Source organism: Acartia tonsa, chromosome 11, assembly GCF_053477335.1.
Source record: "Acartia tonsa isolate MP-2025a chromosome 11, ASM5347733v1, whole genome shotgun sequence".
Lineage (NCBI taxonomy): Eukaryota > Metazoa > Arthropoda > Copepoda > Calanoida > Acartiidae > Acartia > Acartia tonsa.
This window is the reverse complement of record NC_137270.1, coordinates 25,934,627-25,959,503: the sequence shown is the minus strand read 5'-3', so window position 1 is coordinate 25,959,503 and position 24,877 is coordinate 25,934,627. Positions and strand designations below refer to the sequence as shown.

Here is a 24,877-nt window from a genome sequence, read left to right as displayed (position 1 = left end):
AATTAGATTAAAGCGATTGAAACTAGAATAAAACAGGAAGGGTTGGGGGGCGAATTCAACCCCCCGCCAACGTAAGTGCCCCTAGAGGTAACTAGTGGTTTATAAGATAGATTGCTAACTGTTTAAAATTGTTTATATTTTAGTTGAGTGAGAGTAGTAATCTGATGGATACTCTACATGGAGGAAGACCAAAGGTGTTTTTTACAGTGTTTTCATTCAATATTCTAATGTTTATTAATATCTTGGAAACAGCTGAGTAATTACTGGACAGTTCGTTCATCCAGTGGATGTGGGGTATTGTTATTTTAGCCAGCTGGAAGTGCCCCTTTATTAGTACATGAAAATCTGGTGCAACATCCAAGCAATCAAATATCGGTTAAAAAATATTACATTCAATTCTATAGGGGTTCAAAGGTTGTCAATTAATCACTGGAAATTGAATTTTCAAAGTTAAAAGATAAACAAGCAGTAGTAAAGGATAATTGTCAGTTTTGGTGATCTTTAGAAAGGCCCAGTGACTGGAGGACAGACGGACTGTTTATCATTACTACGCTACTTATGAACATAAATAACCTTGTTTGAGAATAGAATTTAGTTGTTAAGTTTAAGTTTAAGAAAATACCTAAGTAAAAAGTATTCCTAAAGAATTTTCTAATAAACCATGTTGAAATAAAGCTACTATTTTATAGACGTACAATAGGTAAAAAAGTAAACTATAATACAGTAATAATGTTGAAAAACCATTAAGTTTGATTTTTAATCAAAGCCGTTTTGTTTATGTTACCTGTATAATTTTTTTCGGCCAAAAGATTTTAAATTTAATCCCCTTTTTTATAGGCACTATTAAAAGCTTCTTTTACTTTACAAATTACTAAGCTTTTAAACCCTCTATATTTACCTTTATATTATAACCTCTAGGGTTATTCAATAAACAGATATCCTCCAAATACCTTAAACTGCAAGTGATGCATAAATACTCCCTTGTCATATTTTTTTCTTGTAAAAAGGACATGTAAAGCTTTTTTTTAGATTAAGCGTAGCTATGGAATTCTTCCGATAAATTTGAGCTTCAGAAGAAGAGTTTTTTTTTTTTTTTTTTTTGGGGGGGGGGGGGGGGGGGTCTATATACCCTCTTGTCGAAGATAGCGATTTTAGTCAGATATCTCTTATATTGAAAGAATATACCAAATATATCAAAATACGTTCAAAGGAATAAATTAAAAAAATTCTACTTCAAATGATGAAAACTATTTTTGAAAGAAATCACTTCACTTTACACAATTAATGTATGATTTACAAAGAATTTTACAAAGATACTTTTGATAAAAATTGTTTTTAAAAAAATATTCAAAGGTTTTCAGATATCTTACTGAACGAACACAGTAATAGTGTCTGACTGATTATGACGTAACAAAAAAAATAGCCAATGAGAGGCCACTATAAATTTTACCATTTGTCAATAGCGGCCTCTCATTGGCTAATTTTTTTTGTTACGTCATAACAGTCAGACACTATTACTGTGTTCTTACTGAACCAAAAAATTTACAAACAAACACACACACAAACATAATGCTATTTTAGTATAAATAAGAGTCATGGAATATCTGTGTTATTTGTGAGTAAGACATATCCTATTAAAGCCTACATGTATGTGTATAGCTATTCAATAATTCCTTAATGAATACACTAATATCTATGGCAGGACCATGTCAGGGAGGAAGGGGACATAGTACTATTTATTACACCAATCCCCAAAGTTTTATAATTTTCCTATTCGTTGGTTTAACAACTTTGGGGACTTTTATTCAATTTCTATTGGTTGGATCATTAAGTGGAGTGTCTAAAGTTTCAACCGCTAATTGCAATCTACAGAAGAGGTAGTTTTGTGTCTCATTATTGGGGATGTACATCAATTTATTGGCCATTGTCTTATCCCTTTCGATCCCTGGGACTATGTAGCAATATCTATAGCAACCCTTATTGTGCCATCATTTCTGCATAAATGGAAACCTCTGCTAAAATCAGTTAAATAAATTATGAATATATTTAAAAATTGCCAAAAATATCATTTTAATATCATAAAGCAAACCAACTGATTATTTCAGAGAGACATTTTAGTTTCAAGTTTAAAAAAAAAAAATTACTACATTTTTGGCTAATCTGAATAATTTGATTATAAGATTATTGACTGATCTAAAATTTTAAATTGCAATGTTCCTATGCTAATTATATTGATGTTTCGCTATTCTAATAATGACGGTTATGATAAGCTTTTTGTGGAAGTGATGGTCCACCGCAATCCCCTTTGGGCTACACACTGCGGTACATAAATGAGTTTATAGGGTTAACCAATAAAAAGACCTAGATAATTACAATAGAAGTATTTTAGAGTATCTTTCAAGTGAAAAAAACTACGTTAGTTCTAGCATTGTTATAAATTAGCTGCCTAGCTTCGGCTGCAGCTTTTGGTAGAATCGATTAATTTGAAGCAGCTTAAAGTGCCTACTAAAAAATGACGTCACAAAATACAAATGTCCAATGATAAACATGAATACATTGTAATTGACCAATGATAAAATGTGTACTGTCATTTGTAATGTATTACTTCTTTTTTATTAGGCACTATAAGCTACTTCATTATTTTTAGTACTAAGCTGCGACCAGCTACTGTTGCCGAGCATTAAAAAAATAAATATTAAAAATTGCGGGTTTGGCTATAGTTGCTGAGCCCTGCTTACAATTTATTATCATTTGATCTTAAAATCAAACTATAAACATGTTACACATATAATATTTGTATCAAAATATCATCTTAAAAATCTTAAAATAATTGGTCTAATACAATAGATTGTCAAAGTTTTAATTTTCTTACAAGAAATTCTGAGCCTATAATTTAATTTACGGTTCGTTTTTTAAAGCGAAGCTTTTCTATAATTAGGGACGGTCCGTACGTCATTTCGTAAAGGTCAGCTATTTTCGTTAATTTAAACAGGTTAGAATTATCCTATCGATTTCAAACTTTGCATGATGACTCCTATAACAGTTAGGTACGAATTAGAAAGCATAGGAACTCTATAATCATTACCAGAAAGTCCGTATGTCCATTTAAAACAAGCTGACTTTTTACTTTTTTGTATATCAAAATTATCCGATTTTTTTTGCATACTAATTCCTATTACAACAAGGTACAATCTAATAAACGAAGCATCTCCCTAAAAATGTAAGTATGTCCTTAAACAGTATCATGTATATAATCAATTTTGCAACAAATTTGCTTACAATTTTGTTTAGCTTTAGCATTAATATTCTGGTTATTCAGTTCTGACACTCTACAACTGTTAATGTTAGTTTGTTCTACCATTTTAGAGCTTCGCTTTTATGGATGTTGTCATCCTTGTTATTTCCTTAAATAATGAAAATAGACAAGATTTTACTCCACAACTAACTGATATAAGGTCTGTTTATCTTGAATAAATGTTAAATTGACTGTTATCAAATGTCAAAATGTATTTATTTAAAGGGCTCTACAAATGGCAATATAAACGCAATCAGGGACAAGGGACAAGGGAATGTGATTCAGACAATCAATTCTAAGTGAAAATTTTCCCAAAACCCTTTTACCCACTTCCCTTCAGCTACATCCAAAAACAAGTTTTACGTTAACTATACACCAACAAAATATTTCGGCAATTTCAAATGGAATTAATTAGCTGAATCACAGACCCTGAACACGTTTTGCGTTGATGTACAAAATAAACCTTTGTTATAATAAAACCCTCCGATAAAAAAAGATTTTATCTAAATCAGCAAAGATGCCCAATAAAGCCATTTAAAGGAATCTTATTATTTTACAGTGTTACGAATTTTACTTGTGGGTGAATTAGTAGCTACATAACACAACTTTTTAAAACTCATTCTATTTCATAAAAAAAAATAAGGAAGTTAACGTTACATTACATACAGACAGACAATTGAAGCTTTTTTTTTTATAAATATGGCATTTGATCAAACTAATTTTTCGTATTTTAGATTTAAAAGAAAATTTTAAAAAGAAATTTGGGGGGGGGGGAGGGGGGTAGTCGACCCCACTATTTTAAATTTAGTTTTAAAAAGAAAAAGAAAAAAAATTTGGTATTATCCTCATAGAAGTTTTTTTCAATTTTGAAAATTTGAGTCCCCCCCCCTTGACAGCGATCTATGTCTAGCCGCAGCGCTCGGCCCCCTTGCCTGCCTAGCCGCAGCGCTCGGCTCCCTAGCCTAAAACCTAATCTAACCTAAAATAGTTGTTCGTCGTTGTCGAGGGGGGGGGGGGAGGGTACTCAAAGAGGAAAATGCCAAAAAAATGTTTGGGGGGGGGGGGCGTTTTAATTTTTTGGGGGAGTTGGGGGTGTCCCACCCCCTCAAGAAAATAGTTATAGATCTTCCTGGGACCTATGAGAAGCTACCCTGTAAAGGAGAACCCGATCGGTTCAGCGGTTAGCGAGATCCTTCGCTACAAACAGACAGACAGACAAACAAACATCGTTCTACTTTGTATTATAGATAGATGGATGGACTAGGTTAGTTACAAATAAGCCACACATCTCAAAATGTCAACCTTCCATTTACAGATAAATATATAGGTAAATGTCACGGCAAAGTTTCATTTATGTACATTGTAAATATCATTTATTCTGATAGATTAGTTTTAGTATCGAAGCTACTCTATTATTCGAAAAATATACAGCCGTTTTCAAATTCTTAAAGGAAAGCAAAGGTTGTTAAAAGGTTTTAAAAAGCAAAAGGGAATTTGCGCGAAATCCATTTAAACTTGAATTTAGTGAACAGCTTTTTTTTCCTGTTTAATGAGCTAAACTATATATTATAGAGCATATATTTGCAATAATTTCAATTTTCTACCACGTAGATTAAAAAATATCAAGATTGAAATAGTGACTTTTACTTACACAAATTAGACATTTTTGGACATAACCCAAAACTGGCTGGTAAAAGTTTATTTTTATTTCAAATATCTTCATGGCTATATGTATGTATATGTTTCATATTCTAACAAAAACATTTAAAGTGTCACTTCTACAAGTACCCCCAACTCGGGGCTTAAGGGTTGTCAATTAATCACGTTGTGCAACTATCCCTTTGACTTTAATAAGAATTTATGTTCATGTAAAGTACTTTGTAGGAGTACGTTGTACTTTGTAAGAGTACTTTGTACTTTGTACTTGGTAAATCGTCTGAAAATTAAATCAAAGTTCCCTATAAAGGTCCGGAAAGGGGGCCAGTCTAAACTAAAGTAATGTAATTTATTTAGTTCTAAAGAAAATTCAGAGCAAAGTAAATGTTTTTATTTTCAATTTGTAGCTAAATTTATGGTCACGGAATTATATTTGTTCATGGCTCACTCTGGTCATATAAACATCAGGGAGGGAGGGGACATTGGGCTTTTTTTTACACTGGTCCCCAAAGTTTTATAATAACCTTTTTCTTATTCTTTGGTTTTACAACTTTAGGGACTTTAATAGAATTTTGATTCTTCGATTCATTAAGTTGAGTGTCCACACGTTTCAACCACTAATTGTAATCTACAAAAGAGTTAATTTTGGGCCTCATCATTAGGAATGTACAACAATTTTTTGGCCATTGTCTTATCCCTTTAGATCTCTGATATAAACATACATAGCCCATGTTTACTTTTATATACAGTGTGTTTTTCTATTAAATAAAAGTAATGGATAATTTAACCCACTTACCTCTGTCAGAAATTAATCATCAATAGATTATTTTCTTCATGGATTTGATGAGTTTTATACCAGAAAAAAATCCGTTTGGAAGCTATCTGTATTTAAAGTTATTTTGCCGAAACAATGATCCTGTAATTTGAAATCATAATTTGAAATATATATAATATTTAGCTGTATTAAATTTTAAGTTAAATATTTCAAAATTTAATCTTTGTCATTTGATATGAAATGAAAAGGAGTTAAATTTTCTGACAATTTAACATAACAAATATTTGATCATATTAAAATTAGCAATACTTTAAAAACATTATTTAAGAAAAGATAATATTCCTAGAAGGATTTTGCAAACCATTATTGTTCATTTTTTTCACCAAAAGGGGTAATTATGTTTTCATAATTAGGGGTGTAAAAAAAATTTCGCTGATAGTATGACATAATTCTCCTATTCTTCTGATTTTTGGTACAATGATTCCTAGGATAACAAGGTAAAATGTTTTAAGAATCTTTATGATAAATTTCTAAAATTGAAAGAATATCTTAAACTGTATGCTGTATTAACTCAATTTTGCAATAAGTCTTTACTTAAAAAATAATATTCTGCTTATAAAGTATCTTTTTTCAATAAATATGAGACAATCGATGTTTAATTACAAAGATTTAGCAACATGTTTTCTTATACTGTGCTAAAGTGATGCTTGCAGCTGGGTTAGATAATGATAACCCCCAATTTATCCCATCCCCTCACCTCCTAATGGATGAACGAACTGACCAATAAATGAGGTTCTTATTAGGAGCTAAATTGACGACAAATTTTCCCCTGTCTATATATACGTGGATCTTATATCCATTTATGCAGGGATCTTAAGGGAATAGACAATGGCCGATGTACATTCCCAATGATTATACACAAAATTATTCTTTCTGCAGGTTATAATTATTGGTTGAAAAGTTTGGACATTCACTTTACAGAACCAAGCAATCAAAATGCAATAAAAGACCCTAAAATTGTTAAGCCAACAAATAAGAAAATGTTATTAGAAATCTTTTAGGACTAGTGTAATAAAAAGCCCCATGTTACCTCCCTCCCTCTATCCATTTATGGTTCACACTGTAAAAACTGTGTAAAAACAAGGACGAGGAGCCACATGTGAAGAAAAGTGTGAAAAAGAAAAGAGAAAAGACAGAATATATTGTCAGAGTTGATCTGGTAAGTTTATTGCTGTGATAATAAATAGCGGGTACGCCCCTAGAGGCCTCAATAGGTATTTGAAATTTAGATTTAAAAGGAAACAGGAAAGAAAAATTTGTTGCGGGGGGGGATCATTCTCTAGGGAAATTAGGTTCAATTTTCGTTTTAAAAAGAAAAAGTAAAAAAGAAATCTGGGGTCTATCTTGGAAGTGTAGTGGGATCCTCTCCCAGAACAGTTACAAACCTTACCACAACCTATTCATGGTAAAAAAGAACCATATCGGTTCAGTGGATAGAAAGATAGACATCCTGTTATTTTAATAAAAGGATGAAATGAATAATTTAGGATGAACTTGGAATTTCCGAAGATGAATTCGAAGATTTACAGAGTCTTTTTGAGGTAAACTAGTTTTGCATGGCGATTCCTATAACACTTGGGTACGATTTAGAAAGCATAGCAACTATAAAATCGTAAACAGAATGTCCTTTCGTCCATTTGAAACATGCCTCTATATAACATTTTTGACAAACCTTTAATGTATGATATAACCATTTTATTCATTTGATTTGTGGAACCATGATTCCTAGGATAACAAGGTACACTATTCAATCAAAAATATCTTTATAATAGAATTCAAATACGTCCTTAAAAAGTATCCTGTATTTATGGAATCTATAAGTCTAAACAAATCTAGATATATTTTTTTTAAATTTTAGACTTGATTTTGATATCATGCTGATTAAGTTCTGATTCTGACACTCAACAATTATTGATGTATGTTTGTCCTACCTTATAATCTTAGAACTATTTTTGAAAGTTGTCATCCTTATTATAACATAATCATGTTAATAACTATACAAAATATTACTTGTCAAACTATCTATCTATCTATCTATCTATCTATATATATATATCTATCTATCTATCTGTCTATTTATCTATCTATCTATTTATCTATCTATCTATCTATTTATCTATCTATCTATCTATCTATCTATCTATCTATCTATCTATCTATCTATCTATCTATCTATCTATCTATCTATCTATCTATCTATCTATCTATCTATCTATCTATCTATCTATCTATCTATCTATCTATCTATCTCTCTATCTATCTATCTATCTATCTATCTATCTATCTATCTATCTATCTATCTATCTATCTATCTATCTATCTATCTATCTATCTATCTATCTATCTATCTATCTATCTATCTATCTATCTATCTATCTATCTATCTATCTATCTATCTATCTATCTATCTATCTATCTATCTATCTATCTATCTATCTATCTATCTATCTATCTATCTATCTATCTATCTATCTATCTATCTATCTATCTATCTATCTATCTATCTATCTATCTATCTATCTATCTATCTATCTATCTATCTATCTATCTATCTATCTATCTATCTATCTATCTATCTATCTATCTATCTATCTATCTATTTTAGTTGTTTGATCATGACAAAGATGGAATTCTAAGCCTCAAGGAACTTTCACAAAACTATTCCAATAATGCTCTTCGCCATATATATAAACTTTATATTTTTTAGCAGCAACGTTACAATTTTACTTTGCTTAACGTCTTCTACTTAGAGGCCTCTAGTGGCACCCAATTTTTTATTTTCGACCTCGAAAGCTACCCTGTAAAGGAGAACTATATAAATTAAGTTGTTTTTTTAACAAGTTGCTATTGAACAGTATAAAGTTATTTTTTGCCCAACACCTAGTGTCTGAGTGGTAATATTTCCCTCGTGAATATGCTATAGGACAATTATTATTCAATTATCATAAGAGCAAACCACATTGACTTTTATGATTCTATTTTACAAGAATTAATTAAATAAATGATCTGTGATCCAATATCAAATGTATAGATCACTTAACATCTAGTTTTTGAGTTGAAATAGTTTCACTGTGAATATGTTATAGGACAATTATTATTCAGTTAATTGTATTAAGAGCAAACCACATTGACTTTTATGATTCTATTTTACAAGAATTAATTAAATAAATGATCAGTAATCCATTATAAAAATATATAGATCACTCAACACCTAGTGTCTGAATAATAATTATTCCCCTGTGAATATGCTATAGGACCATTATTATTCAGTTAATTGTAATAAGTGCAAACCTCAATCTATTCATATTGCCACAAAATAGTTATAAACCTATAAGAAGATTCACTTTAAAGCTGTGGTTAGCGAGATCTTAATCTACAGACTTAGTCAGACAGAGAGACTTTCTGATACTTATGAATAAGGATTTATAAAGAAAGCGAGGCTCAGATGGGTAAGTGCAGCCTGGGCTTGTGACCAAATAAACACTTATTTTTGTTCATATTAAAAAAGTAGGTATAAAAACACTTGATCACATAAGAGGAAAATATTGTTATTTTTTGGTGATACTCTGATGTTTTTTTGCTTATTTTAAAGAAGTAATTTGATGATTTTTCATCCTTATGAAAAGTAACAGGATGTTTGTGTGTGTCTGTCTGTCTGTACCGAAGGATCTCGCTAATCACAGACCTGAAAGTTGGATTGTTTAGCTATCATTTTGATATTGTTGTATTGTATGTATGGTGACAAAAGGAAACCAGGGTTCTAAAGGGATAAGACAATAGCCGATAAATTGATGTACATCATCAATGATGAAATAAATTTTACCAATTCTGTAGATTACAAAATGTGGTTGAAAAGTTTGGACACTCAACTTAATGAACCAACCAATCATAATTCAATAAAAGTCCCCAAAAATGTTAAGCAAACAAACAAGAAAACGTTATTATAAAACTTTGGGGAATAGTTTAATAAACATCCCAATGTCCCCTCCCTCCCAACCTGAAAGGAAATGCTTGTCATTTCCATGAACACATCTATTGTCATGAATAAAAAATAATAACATATTACAAAAATATTATATTAATATTTTTTTATATAAAATGTTTGCTTTTATAAATTGTTGGATAGCAATCTTTAAGGATCTTGGACAAAGTAGCTTCGGACAAAGTAGCTTCGGACAAAGTAGCTTCAGGACAAAGTAGCTTCCGGACAAAGTAGCTTCCGGACATTTACTTAAGAAAAGTAGCTTCCTAAGAAAAATAGGAAAATGTCTACACAGAAAGAGAGACATAAAGAAAGGCATAAAGACAGACATAAAGACAGACAAAAAGACAGACAAAATGACAGACAGACAGACAGAAAGGCGGACAGAAATTGTAAAAATTTTAAAAAATGTTAAAACGAATTAAAAATTATAAAAAAATCGCCGAACCATTTTTAGTAAAATCCACGATCCACTTTTTGTTAAAATTGTTAAAGTTTTGTTTGCTTTCAATAAAATTAGAAGTTAATGTACATTAAACATTCTTACATAGGTTAGGTTAGGTTATAGGAAAGGGGGCCGAGCGCCCGCGGCTAGGCAGGCCAGGGGGCCGAGCGCTGCGGCCATAACCTTTATTACTATTAGAAGCTACTTTTCTTAAGTAAATGTCCTGAAGCTACTTTGTCCGGAAGCTACTTTGTCCTGAAGCTACTTTGTCCGAAGCTACTTTGTCCGAAGCTACTTTGTCCGAAGCTACTTTGTCCAAGTTCCATCTTTAACCTTTAATAATTTTTGTAGTTAAGCTACTTCATAGATTAGATAGAATTCAACCTATAGAATTAACACAAAAAAAATCAATTATTGCTTCATAGCCGATTAACATCCGCTGTATTAGAACCGGTTCTCAGCCAGCTGAAAAATCACCAGTTAACACCAGTTTTGTTAACCCGGTTTTTCGCTTTCTAGTTTCTAACAAAATCTTAATTTTAAATCTTAATCTTAATTTTTCATTTCAATATCCGCAGAAAGCTGTTTATAATACGATGCAATAAATAATTATTATAATCTTCATTTAACTCCTTGGGTATAGATCGATTTTAGAATAAACAGTAACTGCCATTTCTAAATAATGCAAAAACAATATATTTTAATATCTAAACTTGCAAGAAATTCATCAAAATAAGTTAATAAGCAATATTTAGAAGGGGATACAGTTGTAATCAGGGAGGGAGAGGACAATGGGTTGTTTATTACGTTAGTCCCCAAAGTTTTAGAATAATGTTTTTTTATTTGTTGACTTTGTCGACTTTGAATTTTAGTGGGTTGGCTCTTAAGTTTAGTATACAAACGTTCAACCACTATTTTTAATCTAAAGAAGGCGTAATTTTGTGTATTTTTATTGGGGATGCAAAGCAATTTATTGGCCATTGACTTATCACTTTAGATCCCTGGAGTTTAACTGTATTACTTTGATATTCTTGACAAAACTTGTATTGTATTCTGTAAAAGATAGTAACTTTTCTAGTAATACAATTTTACATCACAAAATAAAAGTTAGAGACCTTGACCCAAAATAATGTCTAATATATAACTAGTGGCTACGCCCCTATATATATCTATGGGCACTTTTAACCCTTAACGGTCGGGGGGGGGGGGGGGTTGAACGCCCCCCCTCCGGTTTTTTCTATCTCATTTTTTGTATGTGAAAGAAAAAGAGCCCAAACTGCGTGACTTTTTAAGTATGGGTATGACACATAACTGAGAGTTGGATTTTTTTGAATATCTCCATCCTGGCGGACACAGGATGCCAGCAAACCTGGCAGGGTCATCCAAGTAAAGAGCAAAAATATTTTTTTTTTACTAAAACAAAGCATTTTATCATACCAAAATACTAAAATATCCTCTAGTAGTACATCCTTATATGAAATACAGGTGTTCAAGTCCTTTCAGGTTCCAGGTATGATCCTGCAGGTCCTGATCCTCCAGGAAAAGGGGGGGGGATAAGTTCGACCATCTATTTTTAATTTTTAAAAGAAAAAAGATGTGGGGGGAGAAGAGTAAATGATAATTTTTTCTTAAAATAGTGATTTCTCTTGGTAGGGTGGAGGTTCTGTACTGAGGTTATGAAAAGCATTTAATTAAAGAGTTTAAGAATAGCTTTGTTCACGAAACAATTTAAAAATTTACCATAAAAAAAATTGCAAGCTTTTTGTAATAAGAAAAGGTAAGTTTATAGAAACATTGAAAGTTGTCTAAGGAAGTTGGGAAGTTGAAATATTTTCCTTTTTTATTCCTTTCAACTTCATTTTCTGTACCGGCTTTAAATTAGATTATAATAATTTCATGTTTGTTAAGACAGATTCTATCCAATTTATATTTACATATCATTAGCTCTTATAACATAAAAAAGTTTATAAGGTTGAAATATATATAAATCCTTTCTTAAGAGAAGGTAATTATATTCAACTTCCATGATGAAAAGTTCAAGTTTTATTTGTTTTCCACACATACCAAGAATAATTAAACTTAGATACCAACTTAATTTACAAGGATATAGGGTTAGGTAAATAAATATTTATTATTTCCACACATACCTAGAATAATTCAACTTAGATACCAACTTAATTTATATAGATATAGGGTTAGGTAAATAAATATTTATTATTTCCACACATACCTAGAATAATTCAACTTAGATAACAACTTAATTTACATGGATATAGGGTTAGGTAAATATATATTTATTATTTCCACATATACCAAGAATAATTCAACTTAGATACCAACCTAATTTATATGGATATAGGGTTAGGTAAATATATATTTATTATTTCCACATATACCAAGAATAATTCAACTTAGATACCAACTTAATTTACATGGATATAGGGTTAGGTAAATATATATTTATTATTTCCACATATACCAAGAATAATTAAACTTAGATACCAACCTAATTTATATGGATATAGGGTTAGGTAAATATTTATTTATTATTTCCACACATACGTAGAATAATTTAACTAAGATACCAACTTAATCTATATGGATATAGGGTTAGGTAAATATATATTTATTATTTCCACACATACCTAGAATAATTCAACTTAGATACCAACTTAATTTATATGGATATAGGGTTGGGTAAATATATATTTATTATTTCCACACATACCTAGAATAATTCTACTTAGATACCAACTTAATTTATATGGATATAGGGTTGGGTAAATATATATTTATTATTTCCACACATACCTAGAATAATTCAACTTAGATACCAACTTAATTTATATGGATATAGGGTTGGGTAAATATATATTTATTATTTCCACACATACCTAGAATAATTCTACTTAGATACCAACTTAATTTATATGGATATAGGGTTGGGTAAATATATATTTATTATTTCCACACATACCTAGAATAATTCTACTTAGATACCAACTTAATTTATATGGATATAGGGTTGGGTAAATATATATTTATTATTTCCACACATACCTAGAATAATTCAACTTAGATACCAACTTAATTTAAACCATATGGGATAAATATCTAAATCTTAATAGCCATTACTGAGCTTCAGCTGTGAAATTGTAATTTGTACACCCATTTTTAGACAGCTGACTGATATATATGCCGCTGTAAATCCTTGTGAATTCACATATCCCTAACTACTTGTTTAATGCAGAAGCACTAACATTATTTGCACAGTTTGAAAATCATGTGCACGGAGCACTTTCATTTTCCTTCAACAGTATCGTATATAATTACTCAGAAGATACAAATTTTAATAGGTTGCTGTCATTTCTACGACTAACAAAAGTACAGCCACTTGTTTTTGACCAAAAGTGGGTGTATTTTTGTCAATTTGATTATTAGGTTTTATAATTGGCAATTTTTTTCCCTACTGTCAAAATTATTCATTTACTACTAACATATGCACAGTTCCATTGTCATTTTCACACCCATGAAATTGAATAAGGCTGTCAAATTTATGGCTTTATTGATAAAAACACGACTGTTTTTGGGTATTTTTATAATTTTTTAAAACCGTATTTTAAACTCGATACAATACAAATAGCAAGTAAAAACTATATCATTTTTTTAAGAGGAAAAGTGTAGGTTGTACATAAGTAAAGCGTTTGATATGGGTAAATATTTAAAGAATACAATTAGGCTTATAAAAAAACATATTTTACCTATTTTTATATATATTTTTTCCCCACTGCACTGATATTCTTGTATCCAATTAGTTTACCTATTAATTTAAGTAATCCCCTTTTTGTTTTAAAAGATATCATTTCTGAACATGAGAATGTTACATCATTGTTGCACACACCAAGAGGCTATTTTAATCCTCTAGTAATCATGCTTATAATAAAATAACAGGATCTGTGTATGTGTGTCAGTGTGAACCGAAGGATCTCGCTAACCGCTGAACCGATATGGTTCTCCATTGCAATGTAGCTTATCATAGGTCAGGAGAAGGTTCTTCACTATTTTGTGTGAGGTTAACACCAACACCCCAAATAGAAAAAAATTTCAAGTACCGCTAGGTGGCGCAACTAGCTTAGAAAACAGTAATAATAACAGCTGATTTCAACACAGACAAATTATTTCTCAACACAGATATATTAAAAGAAAACATTTTAAAGTGCCACTAGAGGCCTCTAGGGTCATAGCCGCTAGTAGAAAAAATTTGTGATAGTTATGATTGAACAGGAAACAATGAAGCTTCTTAGGTGTCTTGGATTTAGAGCAGATGAACAACAGGTATATTTATCTATCTATCCACTCTTATACTGTATCTATCTATTCATCTACCATTAAAGTAAAACAATATATGGGGAAGGGGTTAAATAATTGTATGTCTTCACCCCGTGGACCCTGTGCCGTCTTTCAATTGGGTCTTTGATAATCAACCAATAGAGGAACATTAACACAGCCAAATCGCTACAAAACAGCAGAACTAAATTTGCTAGCAGACGAAAAAGGTCCCCAACAATCTTATTTTCTAAATGATAGAAAAGATTCTCTCTTTGTAAATGGTTTATGTTCAGTTATCTTAAGGGATAAGATAATGTCCGATAAATTGATTTACATTCCTAATCATGATACACAAATTTACCCCATCTTTAAATTACAATTATATAGTTGTTGAAACGTTTGCACACCTAACTTAATAACCAACCAATCAAAACTTAATAAAGTTGTGAAGTCAACGAATAAGAAATTATTAAATAACTTTGGGGACTAGTGTGATAAACAGCCCAAGGTCCCCTCCCTCCCTGGTTAATATCTATCACAAATGTGTTTTTTATTCCAATACAATGCAAGAAAACATTTTATTTAAGTTTTTACTAATGTCTAAAATATGCAATACTGCATTATAGAGAACCATTTTTATTCTTGGTTATTTTGAATAATTTGCATGATTCCATTAAAAAGAATTGTTAAGAAAAAAAAAGTTCGAAATAGTTAGTTCTTTTTGCGATGGGATGTTTTATAAAATTTTAGCGTCTGTTCTAAAGACTCGCGAATATATGACAAAAATTTATATGAATATTCTAATGCTTTGTCAGACAGATGAAATATGCTACAATTTGCTTATTATAAAGATAAGCTTTATCCGTATTTCAATAAGATACAATTCCTAAACTTAACATTAAACATAAAAAATTCCCATAATTTGTTTTTAACTTTTAAAAAAACTCTGTTTAAACTATTTCCTAACTAAAATAAACACAGAAAATAGCAGTTTCAAACACAATGCATTGACCATAAAGGAACTTTCTTTCAAAAAAATAGCAATTTTATCCTTTTTTAGTTTAGGTTATTTTTAGTTAGGAAAAGATAATAATATCCCCTTTAGGAACAAAGCCCTGTAGTGTTAGAGCCCCATGTAGAAAATATAAATGAATTTAGTTTAAATATTAAAAACCTTTGGAGGCAGGGGGGGGGGGGTATGTTCCATGGTAAAGGACTAGGTTTGAGTGAAAGCACCCATAATATATTATTTTTGTTGTTTGGTCCAATTCCAGTTTAAGGGGAAATTACCTTTAATCCCTTGTATTGATATATTGATGATGTATAAACTATGTGTAGGCAAGGATCTAAAGGATTAAGACAATGGCCGATAAATTCATATACATCCCCAATGATGAAACAAAAATAACCAATTTTCTGGATTGCAATTGTTTGTTTAAACGCTTTGACACTCAACTTTGTGAACCAACCAATCATAATTTTTAAAGTACCCCAAAGTTGTTGTGCCAACGAATAAGAAAACGTTATCATAAAACTTTGGGGACTATTGGTATGCTCAATACCTCCTCCTCCCTGATGAGTAAGAGTAATTATTGATACTCTATACGGTAATAACAAGAGAACTTTACGTCTTTGATAGCATAATTCGTCTGATTATAAAATTCCTTTTAGAGCAAATTTTGTTTAACAATTACAAAGCTGCAAAAAATAGGTTGTGCTTTTTATGAAAGCTTTCTAGATGTCTCGGGGTGGTTTTAGGCTATATTTTTATGACTATATCTGTCCTCCCCTATAGGCTAGGGGGTAAGCAACAAGTCATTTATATAAAGTAGTAAGGGTTTGTATTTATCCCACGAATTTTCTATTTGGTCCTGAGATGGTTTTAGGCTTTTCTGCCCCACAAAAACAGAGCCCCTAGAAGCAAGGGGCTCAACATCTAGTCTGTTTTTATCAAAGAGAGAGAGGTGACAATGGGCTGTTTATTACACTCGTCCCCAAAGTTGTATATTATTCTTTTCTTATTAGTTGGCTTAAAAATTTTGGGAATTTCAGTGAATTTTGATTGATTGTTTCATTAACTTGAGTGTTCAAAGGAGTAATTTTGTGTATCTATATTGAGATTTTCATAAACTTATCGGTCATTACCTTATCCCTTTAAATCCCTAGTTTTTAAATAATAGTAAAGTTTCTGTGATACCATCTGATGAGCGTTAATTATTAAACAATATGAAGCTGTCTGCATGTCAATTATAACAATATAGGCTTGTCCTACATATTTTTCCAGTTAGGGAGTGGACAATAAACTGTTTGTTGCACTAGTTCCCAAAGTCCTAAAATAACGTTTTCCTATTCGTTTGCTTAACAACCTTTGGGACTTTTATCAAATTTTGAATGGCCAGTTCATTAAATTGAGTGCCTAAACGTTTCAACCACTAATTTTAATTAATTTTTTTAAGGGGTTATATTGTCTTATCCCTTTAGATCCCTGTATTTTTTAGAGCAAAGCTACTCTAAATGACTATTGAGTTTTTTGCACATAACGTTTGAACATTATAACAATAGCACTAGAATATTGATAAGTTAATATATCTATAAATATAGATGTATAACCAGACAACTACCTGGATCAACCTGTTGGGGATCTTTTTTGTCTGCTAGCAACTTACTTTCTTGTTTTTTTTTGTGGTTACATGTCTTTGTAAATATTCCCGACGCTATTGGTAGATTTTCAAAGACCCAATTGAAAGTTGGCAGATGGTTCTCGGGGTAGGGAATTGCAGTTATTTAACCCCTTCCCTCTCTAATGGTGTACTCTAATAATAATTAAGACGAGAAAAAGTTATTTGAATTAAAACAAGTAATCAATAATAAGACACATTACAAAATACTTAAAATGAATTTTGTATAATACTGAAGACTGCGCCTCTAGCCTCTGGGAGCTATGTATTCGTAGGGACAGGGAAGAGACAGAAATCAATACTTAAATCCATCCTTAAATTTTAAAATTAACTCAATCGATTAAGCGGTGAGCAAGATCATTAAACATTTCTTTAAACCTTAAAAAAAACGAATCACATTTACATTTTTGAGTAGATTTTCATTAATTTATGTTTTCAGGCTAGATGTATGGCTGGTCTTGTCAGTGTCGATGAGGTAATAGATAGATAGATAGATAGATAGATAGATAGATAGACAGATAGATAGATAGATAGATAGATAGATAAATAGATAGATAGATAGATAGATAGATAGATTGGATACTTTATGAAATTATTGTAATGTATAAAGTGTGTTTTACTACTATTTTATTATCTAACTCAATCAAATAATTGTGAAAAATATTTCCAAAAAAAATAGAAATATTTCATTTATATATTATTAAACTTAAAAATTACTATTTTCATAATTTAGGTTGGATTCTCAGTGTCTTTTAACGAATATCTTAGACTAGTTTCACTACAGGCAAAATCAAATAATATAATATCTTTAAAAAATAATGAAAGCTTTTTTTGTAGTAACATGTAACAGTTTAAGTTTACAGTTAGGTACTTAACAATTAATCTTAATAAAAACAAGGATGACAACATACATAAAAGCGAAGCACTGAAACGGTAGGACAAACGGACATTAACACTTGTATAGTGTCTAAACTGAATTATCAGAATATAAAAGTATAAGAGTCGAAGCAAAATTGTAAGTAGATTTGTTGAAAAACTTCTTGATACAGGATTTGATTATAGAGTTGCTTCGTTTAAAATATTGTTCTTTGTTGTCCCAGGAATCAATATACCAAAAATCAGATCAAACGGATAATTAGATCACATAAAAATTAGCTGTAAAAAATTTTGAAAAATCAACATGTTTAAAATGGACGTACGGACATTCTGGTAATGATTATAGAGTTGCTACGCTTTCTAAATCGTACCTAACTACTACAGGAATCATCATGCAAAGTTTGAAATCGATAGGACAATTCTAACATGCCTAAATTAACGAATAAAAGCTATCTATCTCGGACGGACGGACGTACGGACCGACCCTAATTATAGAAAAGCTTCGCTTTTAATAACCAAAAAAAGCATAAACTGATAAAAACCTAGTTAAGAACTGTTAAGCAATTTTTTCAAGCAATTTCAACACTATGTTTGAATATTATAATTTCTAGTCCATTTTTAGATCTTATCAGTTTTTTTAAGGGTGTTGTTAAATGTTAAAAAATTACCTGATTTGTAAAAACCAAAAGCTTCGATTTAGTGTATAAAGCAAAAACTATTTTTTGAGGGGTTTTTAAAAAGCAGTTAATTCCCAACTTTTAGGGGTAAAATTTTTATATGGGGGAAAGCAAAAAATCAAATCTATTATATTTTTCAAAATGACGTCTTTATCCAGATTTGAATGTTAATCACCTTTTTAACCCCCCCCCCCCGCACTACCCCTATATATAAACGTCCCAGTAATGGAGTCTAAAAAATAGTAAATTAATCTAGCACATCCTTTTCAAAACCTACGGTACTAGATTTTTTACTTATTTTTTAAAAGATATATTTAGAAATATAAATTGTATTTTGCATATGTATGCACCATATGAATTCTCTCATGCATATTTTGTGACATTTTGCTAGGTACAGGATAGAAAAGCTATATTTTGTGAGGTTTTGCTATGTTATGTGAGAGATTGCTAAGTAAAGAACAGAAAAGCTATATTTTTCGAGATTTTGTTAAGCTGAGGACAGAAAAGCCTGGTTTTGTGAGGTTTTGCTAGGTAAAGGCAGATACGTTTTAGATATGTTAGATGAAGGACATAATAATCCTTCCTTAGACCAATGTCGGGTTACTTATGTCCTAATTAGGAATGAGTTCATTTCCTTTCCATGATCCGAATTTTTTACTTAAAAATATGAATTATATTTCTCATATGTATGTATGCACCATATGAATTAGTTTCAACTTCTCTCATGCATATTAAATAAACCTATTTTTCAAAGGAACATATCTTATAAAGAATAAAGGTTGTTGAGTCACAAGGTTTTATTAGTATTTAATTTTGTATAGAAAATATAAATTATTCAAGTATAGCTAACATCTTTTTAAAACGAAGCTTTTCTATAATTATTAAAAGCGAAGCTTTTCTATAATTAGGGTCGGTCCGTCCGTCCGTCCGCAACGGATAGCTTTTTCCATTAATTTAGGCATGTTAGAATTGTCCTATCGACTTCAAATGTTGCATGGTGATCCCTGTAGTAGTTAGGTACAATTTAGAAAGCGTACCAACTCTATAATCGTTACCAGAATGTCCGTACGTCCATTTTCAACATGTTGATTTTTTCACTTTTTTAACAACAAATTTTTATATGATTTAATTATCCGATTGATCTGATTTTTGGTATACTGATTCCTGAGACAACAAAGTACAATATTATAAGCGAAGCAACTCTATAATCAAGTCCTTAAAATGTAAGAATGTCCATAACATTATCCCTCATCAAGCAATTTTTCAAGAAATTTACTTATAATTTTGCTTCGACTGTTATACATTTATATTCTGACACTATACAAGTGTTAATGTCCGTTTGTCCTACCGTTTCAGAGCTTCGCTTTTATGGATGTTGTCATCCTTGTTTTTTATTATGTCCTGTAAGATTATACAGAGAAGATCAATTATTAAATTGAAAGGTTTTAAGTTCTTATTTATTTTAAGGTGATTAGAGTCTGAAAAGTAAGTAGTAATATCTCTGAACTTGAGAATCTTTATTCCCTAATCTATAGATGTTATGTACAGTTATAATTCATACCAAGAAAAATTGTCTGGGGTAGAGGTGAGGATTCTAAAAAACAAATTTTGACTTGAAGATTTCTGAGAAATTCTGATTATGAGTGGGAGGGGGGGTCATTCTTTCTTGGAACTATTTTCTTGGGAGGGTGGTGGTTCTCTACCCTAACCAGCTTTAAACCTTCCCACAACCTATGTAAAGAAGAACCATATCGGTCAGACATAGTACCTTGGGCTGACGAAATTAAAATTCGTGTAATATTGCAAATTTGGAACAATACTAATTACCCAAAATAACATAAAGTTTTGTTTGAAAATATGTAATATGCAATCATTAACAAGGAAATAACAATAATTAAGCCTCAAATAGTCAGAATATTGCAGACTTAATTATGTTTTGTAAATGTAAAATTATAGTCTTAGAAACAATTAGCGTTGCAATATTGTATAATAACATATATATTGCCAGGCTAATGGATTTTGTTTGTAATAATCAAATATTTTTTTTCAAATATGATAATTATAGTTTATTATAAAATCACTAAACCTAGCAAAAATCTTTTTAATGAAAAATATTCTTATTCTTTATTATGTACCAGCGGCTACGCCCCTAGAGGCCTCTAGGGTCACTTGATGAGGGGGGAGTTTATTTTTTTTGTGGGGGGGGGGAGAGGTAATTTTTTTCTAGGGGCGATTTCTCTTGGGAGGGTGGTGGTACCCTCCACCAAAAATAGTTATATACCTTCCCGGGACCTATGAGAAGTTACTGTGTAAAGGAGAACCCAACCGGTTCAGCGGTTAGCGAGATCCTTTGGTACACACAGACAAACACACATCCTGTTACTTTATTATAAGGATGATATTTTTAAAAGCGAAGCTTTCATATAATTAGGATCGGTTTGTCCATCCGTATGTCCGTCCTTGATAAATAGCTTTTATTCCTTAATTTAGGCATGTTAGAATTGTCCTATCGATTTCAAACTTTGCATGATGATACCATACCTCTAGTAGTTAGGTACGATATAGATGTTGAGAAAGATGTAAAACATATAATTCACCATATAATTATAGTTGTCAGAAATTTCGTTTTCCTTATTCAGTTTCTTATCAAAGACGAGGGAGCATATTAATTTATAGAGTAGCTGACTTATATTTATATTCTTATTATTAAGTTCAGACACTATACAAGTCTTAATGTCCGTTTGTCCTACTGTTTCAGTGCTTCGCTTTTATGGATGTTGTCATCCTTGTTAATAAGTGAATATGTTAAAATTTGACAAAAATAGCCTTAACCAAACCCCCCCCCCCCCACCCTCTTACCCTCTATTCTTAATAACTAAATGAGACGCTGAACATTGATTTATTATTTAACTTTCATTTTCAATTTAACCCTGAATTGACAGGCAAACACAGGGATTTAGGATTAAGTAAATCAGTGCTATATCTGTTTTAGCAAAGTTTGTTTTAGCTAGGAGACTAGTGTTAAAATCGTAGAATGAATGAAGTTAATGTAATAATGAACATCTCAAATATTTGTTTATTGATTCAATTATATAAAATTGATATCAATCAATAATTATATTATAATTACAATGGAAATTGGGTGAATTTTAATACTTGAATTGTTAAAGGCTGGATTAGATTTAAAAAGTGGGATAACATATTTTCTTTTTTTCAAACTGTAAATACCAAACAATTTTTGATTCAAAATTATATTATTTCCTTCTTAATTGTATTATGATATACGCCTCTTTCTTGGAATCTATAAATTTCTCCTCCCTCTTTGTCACATTAGGTTGAACCATTTAAAAAATCTTGATATTCAAATTATATTACTTCCTTCCTGAAATATGGTTTCATAATTCTTAATTGTATTATAATATACGCCTCTTTCCATGAATCTATAAATTGCTCCTCCCAATTTTACACCAACTACTCATTATCCCTATAATACTTTTAACTTATCATCTTGTAATTATAACTTTATCCCTGTAACATACTTTTAACTCTATTTTTTGTGACGGGGGGGGGGGGGGGGAGGAAATATCGAATTTCCAAATAATCCCTTCAAACAAAGAAAATAATATCTAAGTATTTGGGCAGTTTAAAGTGGAAGCTTATGAAAAAGTATCTTATGTGTACATAGAAAACATTAAGGATTACTTATTTATTACATTAGAGATACGTTGTGACGAACAGATAAATTTTTATTATAGCGAAGCTGTGCTTCTAAAAAATATGGTTGACAATAATGTTTAAACTTACTGTTTCAACAGTTTCACTGTTTAACACAAAATCTTTTCAAAGAGCCCCTTTTACAATCTTAAACAAGTCAAGTTTTAAGTCAGTTGACCTAAAATAGACTTCATACTGGTTCTAATGGTATGCCTACCTTATTCTACAATTACTATGAGCCGCTCAATTTAAATTTTAAAATCTACGTATGTTGTGGCTCACATATCATTTAACTTTAATACAGATTTAGGAACCAAATATTGAAAATCCATAAAAACGAAGCTCTGAAATGAAAGGACAAACTAACATTTACAGGATAAAATGCATAAGTCTACATAAAATTATTGCGATTATAGTAAATTTGGGGGAAACGTGGGGGAAACGTGATTTTTAGTAGCGAAGCTACTCTATCATTCGAAATGTCCGTCCGTCAGTCCGTCGGTCCGTCCGTCTGTTTGTCCGTCTGTCCGTCTATCTGAGACAAAATGGGGGAAACGTGATTTTCTCGGCTCCTATTAGAGACAGCTGAAATTTTTAGTGAAGATTCCCATGATAAATGCGCATCTAATCTATACATTGTTTTGTCCATCTGTATGTTAATTGGGGTGATAGATCGATTCCTAGATTTTTTTGTTTTCATAATTTTCTCGACTCCTTTTCAAGACAGACAACTGAAATTTTCAGGGATTAAGTAAATTTGCATCATACATATTTTTACTAAGTTCAATTAAGATTTGTATATTAATTCGGGTGCTAGATCGATTCCTAGTTTTTCAATTTTAATGATTATCTCAACTCCTGTTCAGGATAAACGGCTGGATTTTTTAGGGATTAATCAAGTCAACATTTTTAAAAAGCTTTTTTTAAGATATGATAATTGGTTGGGGTGCTAGATCACTTCCTAGTTTTTCCAGTTTTCATGATTTTTCGACTCCTGTTCAAGATAAACAGCTGGAATTTTTAGGGAATAATTAAGTCAACATTATACATATTTTCACCAAGTTTATTAAAGACTTGCTATTGGTTGGGGGGCTAGATCGATTCCTAGATTTCACGTTTTTCTTCTTAGCTTAATGCTTCAAAAGATATCATACATTTTTAAAAGGTTTTGGGATTTATTTCATTTATGTCTTTTAACATACCTAAAAGATTATTTTTCCTGATGTCCTATCAATAAATTTTGAGCATCGATACTTATGGATGTTGTCATCCTTGTTTTAGCATCGCTTTCACTACATGGATTCTACATGATTCTTGTTTTTACTTCAAACTAAATTTAATCTTAACCATGAATCTTAATTAATTAGAAAATGAAGTATAAAATTATGAAAATTGCCAATTACAATACAAAAAAAATAATTAAATTATTGGCCAAAAAAAGTTAGGATTCTGCTAGTTTGGAACCAATCAATCAAAATACTGAAATTATATCAAAATATAGGGATCTATAGAGATAAGACAATGGCTGTTAAATTGATGTACATTACCAATGATGACACATAAAATTACCCCTTCTGTAGTCCCCAAAGTTGTTAAGCCATCACACAAGAAAACGTTATTTTAATGGCGTTGCTACAAAAGACCAACTCTACAAAAGACCAACGCCTACAAAAGACCAACTAGTCGGTTCTACAAAAGACTAACGCCTACAAAAGACCAACCCTACAAAAGACCAACGCCTACAAAAGACCAACGACTACAAAAAATCGTAGAGCTGGAAGGTCTATAGCTGCAACTGGTGTAGCATCATATTTGTATTTATCAAATTAATAAATATAATGAATATAATGTATGCTTTAAATAGATTTTAAGCGACACAATTACAAGAAAAAAATTGTAATTATTTTTTTTGTATCAATGTAATCAAATAATGGCTTGAAAATCTTCTAAATTTTAAAGAAAAAATCTTCCAATTTTAATGATATCCAATATGGCGATTAAAACACAAGGACAAAATTCAAAACCGAAATTTCTTTCTTGAATAACTTTGTCCACAGGCTGAATTTTAAAATTCCGTCCGACAGTTTGTCCAAAGTCTGTGTTTGCTACGTAACGGAATAGTTTCGAACCCGATACAACCTTGCTTTTAAAAAATTGACCCTTTTGTAGTTGTTGGTCTTTTGTAGGTGTTGGTCTTTTGTAGGCGTTGGTCTTCTTATTTGTTGGCTTAACAACTTTGGTGAACTTTACTTTCAATTTTGTTGGTATAACCACTGCTATATTAATAACCTGACCATTCAAAATACAATAAAAGACCACAAAGTTGTTAAGCCAGCGAATAAGAAAACATTATCGTAAAACTTTGGGGACTAGTTTCATAAACAGCCCAT

The 24,877-nt window shown here is 30.9% G+C and overlaps 1 protein-coding gene across 1 annotated transcript in view; it reads left to right on the top strand.

The window, feature by feature from the left end:
• The window catches only part of LOC145331403 (uncharacterized), a 49,796-nt gene that overhangs the window by 13,763 nt on the left and 11,156 nt on the right, over positions 1–24,877 (top strand). Inside the window, exons 4-10 of the mRNA XM_080176033.1 lie at positions 144–194; positions 6,871–6,945; positions 7,274–7,327; positions 8,392–8,433; positions 14,501–14,548; positions 17,660–17,695; positions 17,954–18,004. Coding sequence (XP_080032159.1) covers positions 144–194; positions 6,871–6,945; positions 7,274–7,327; positions 8,392–8,433; positions 14,501–14,548; positions 17,660–17,695; positions 17,954–18,004 — 357 coding nt within the window. The remainder of the gene's footprint in view (positions 1–143; positions 195–6,870; positions 6,946–7,273; positions 7,328–8,391; positions 8,434–14,500; positions 14,549–17,659; positions 17,696–17,953; positions 18,005–24,877) is intronic.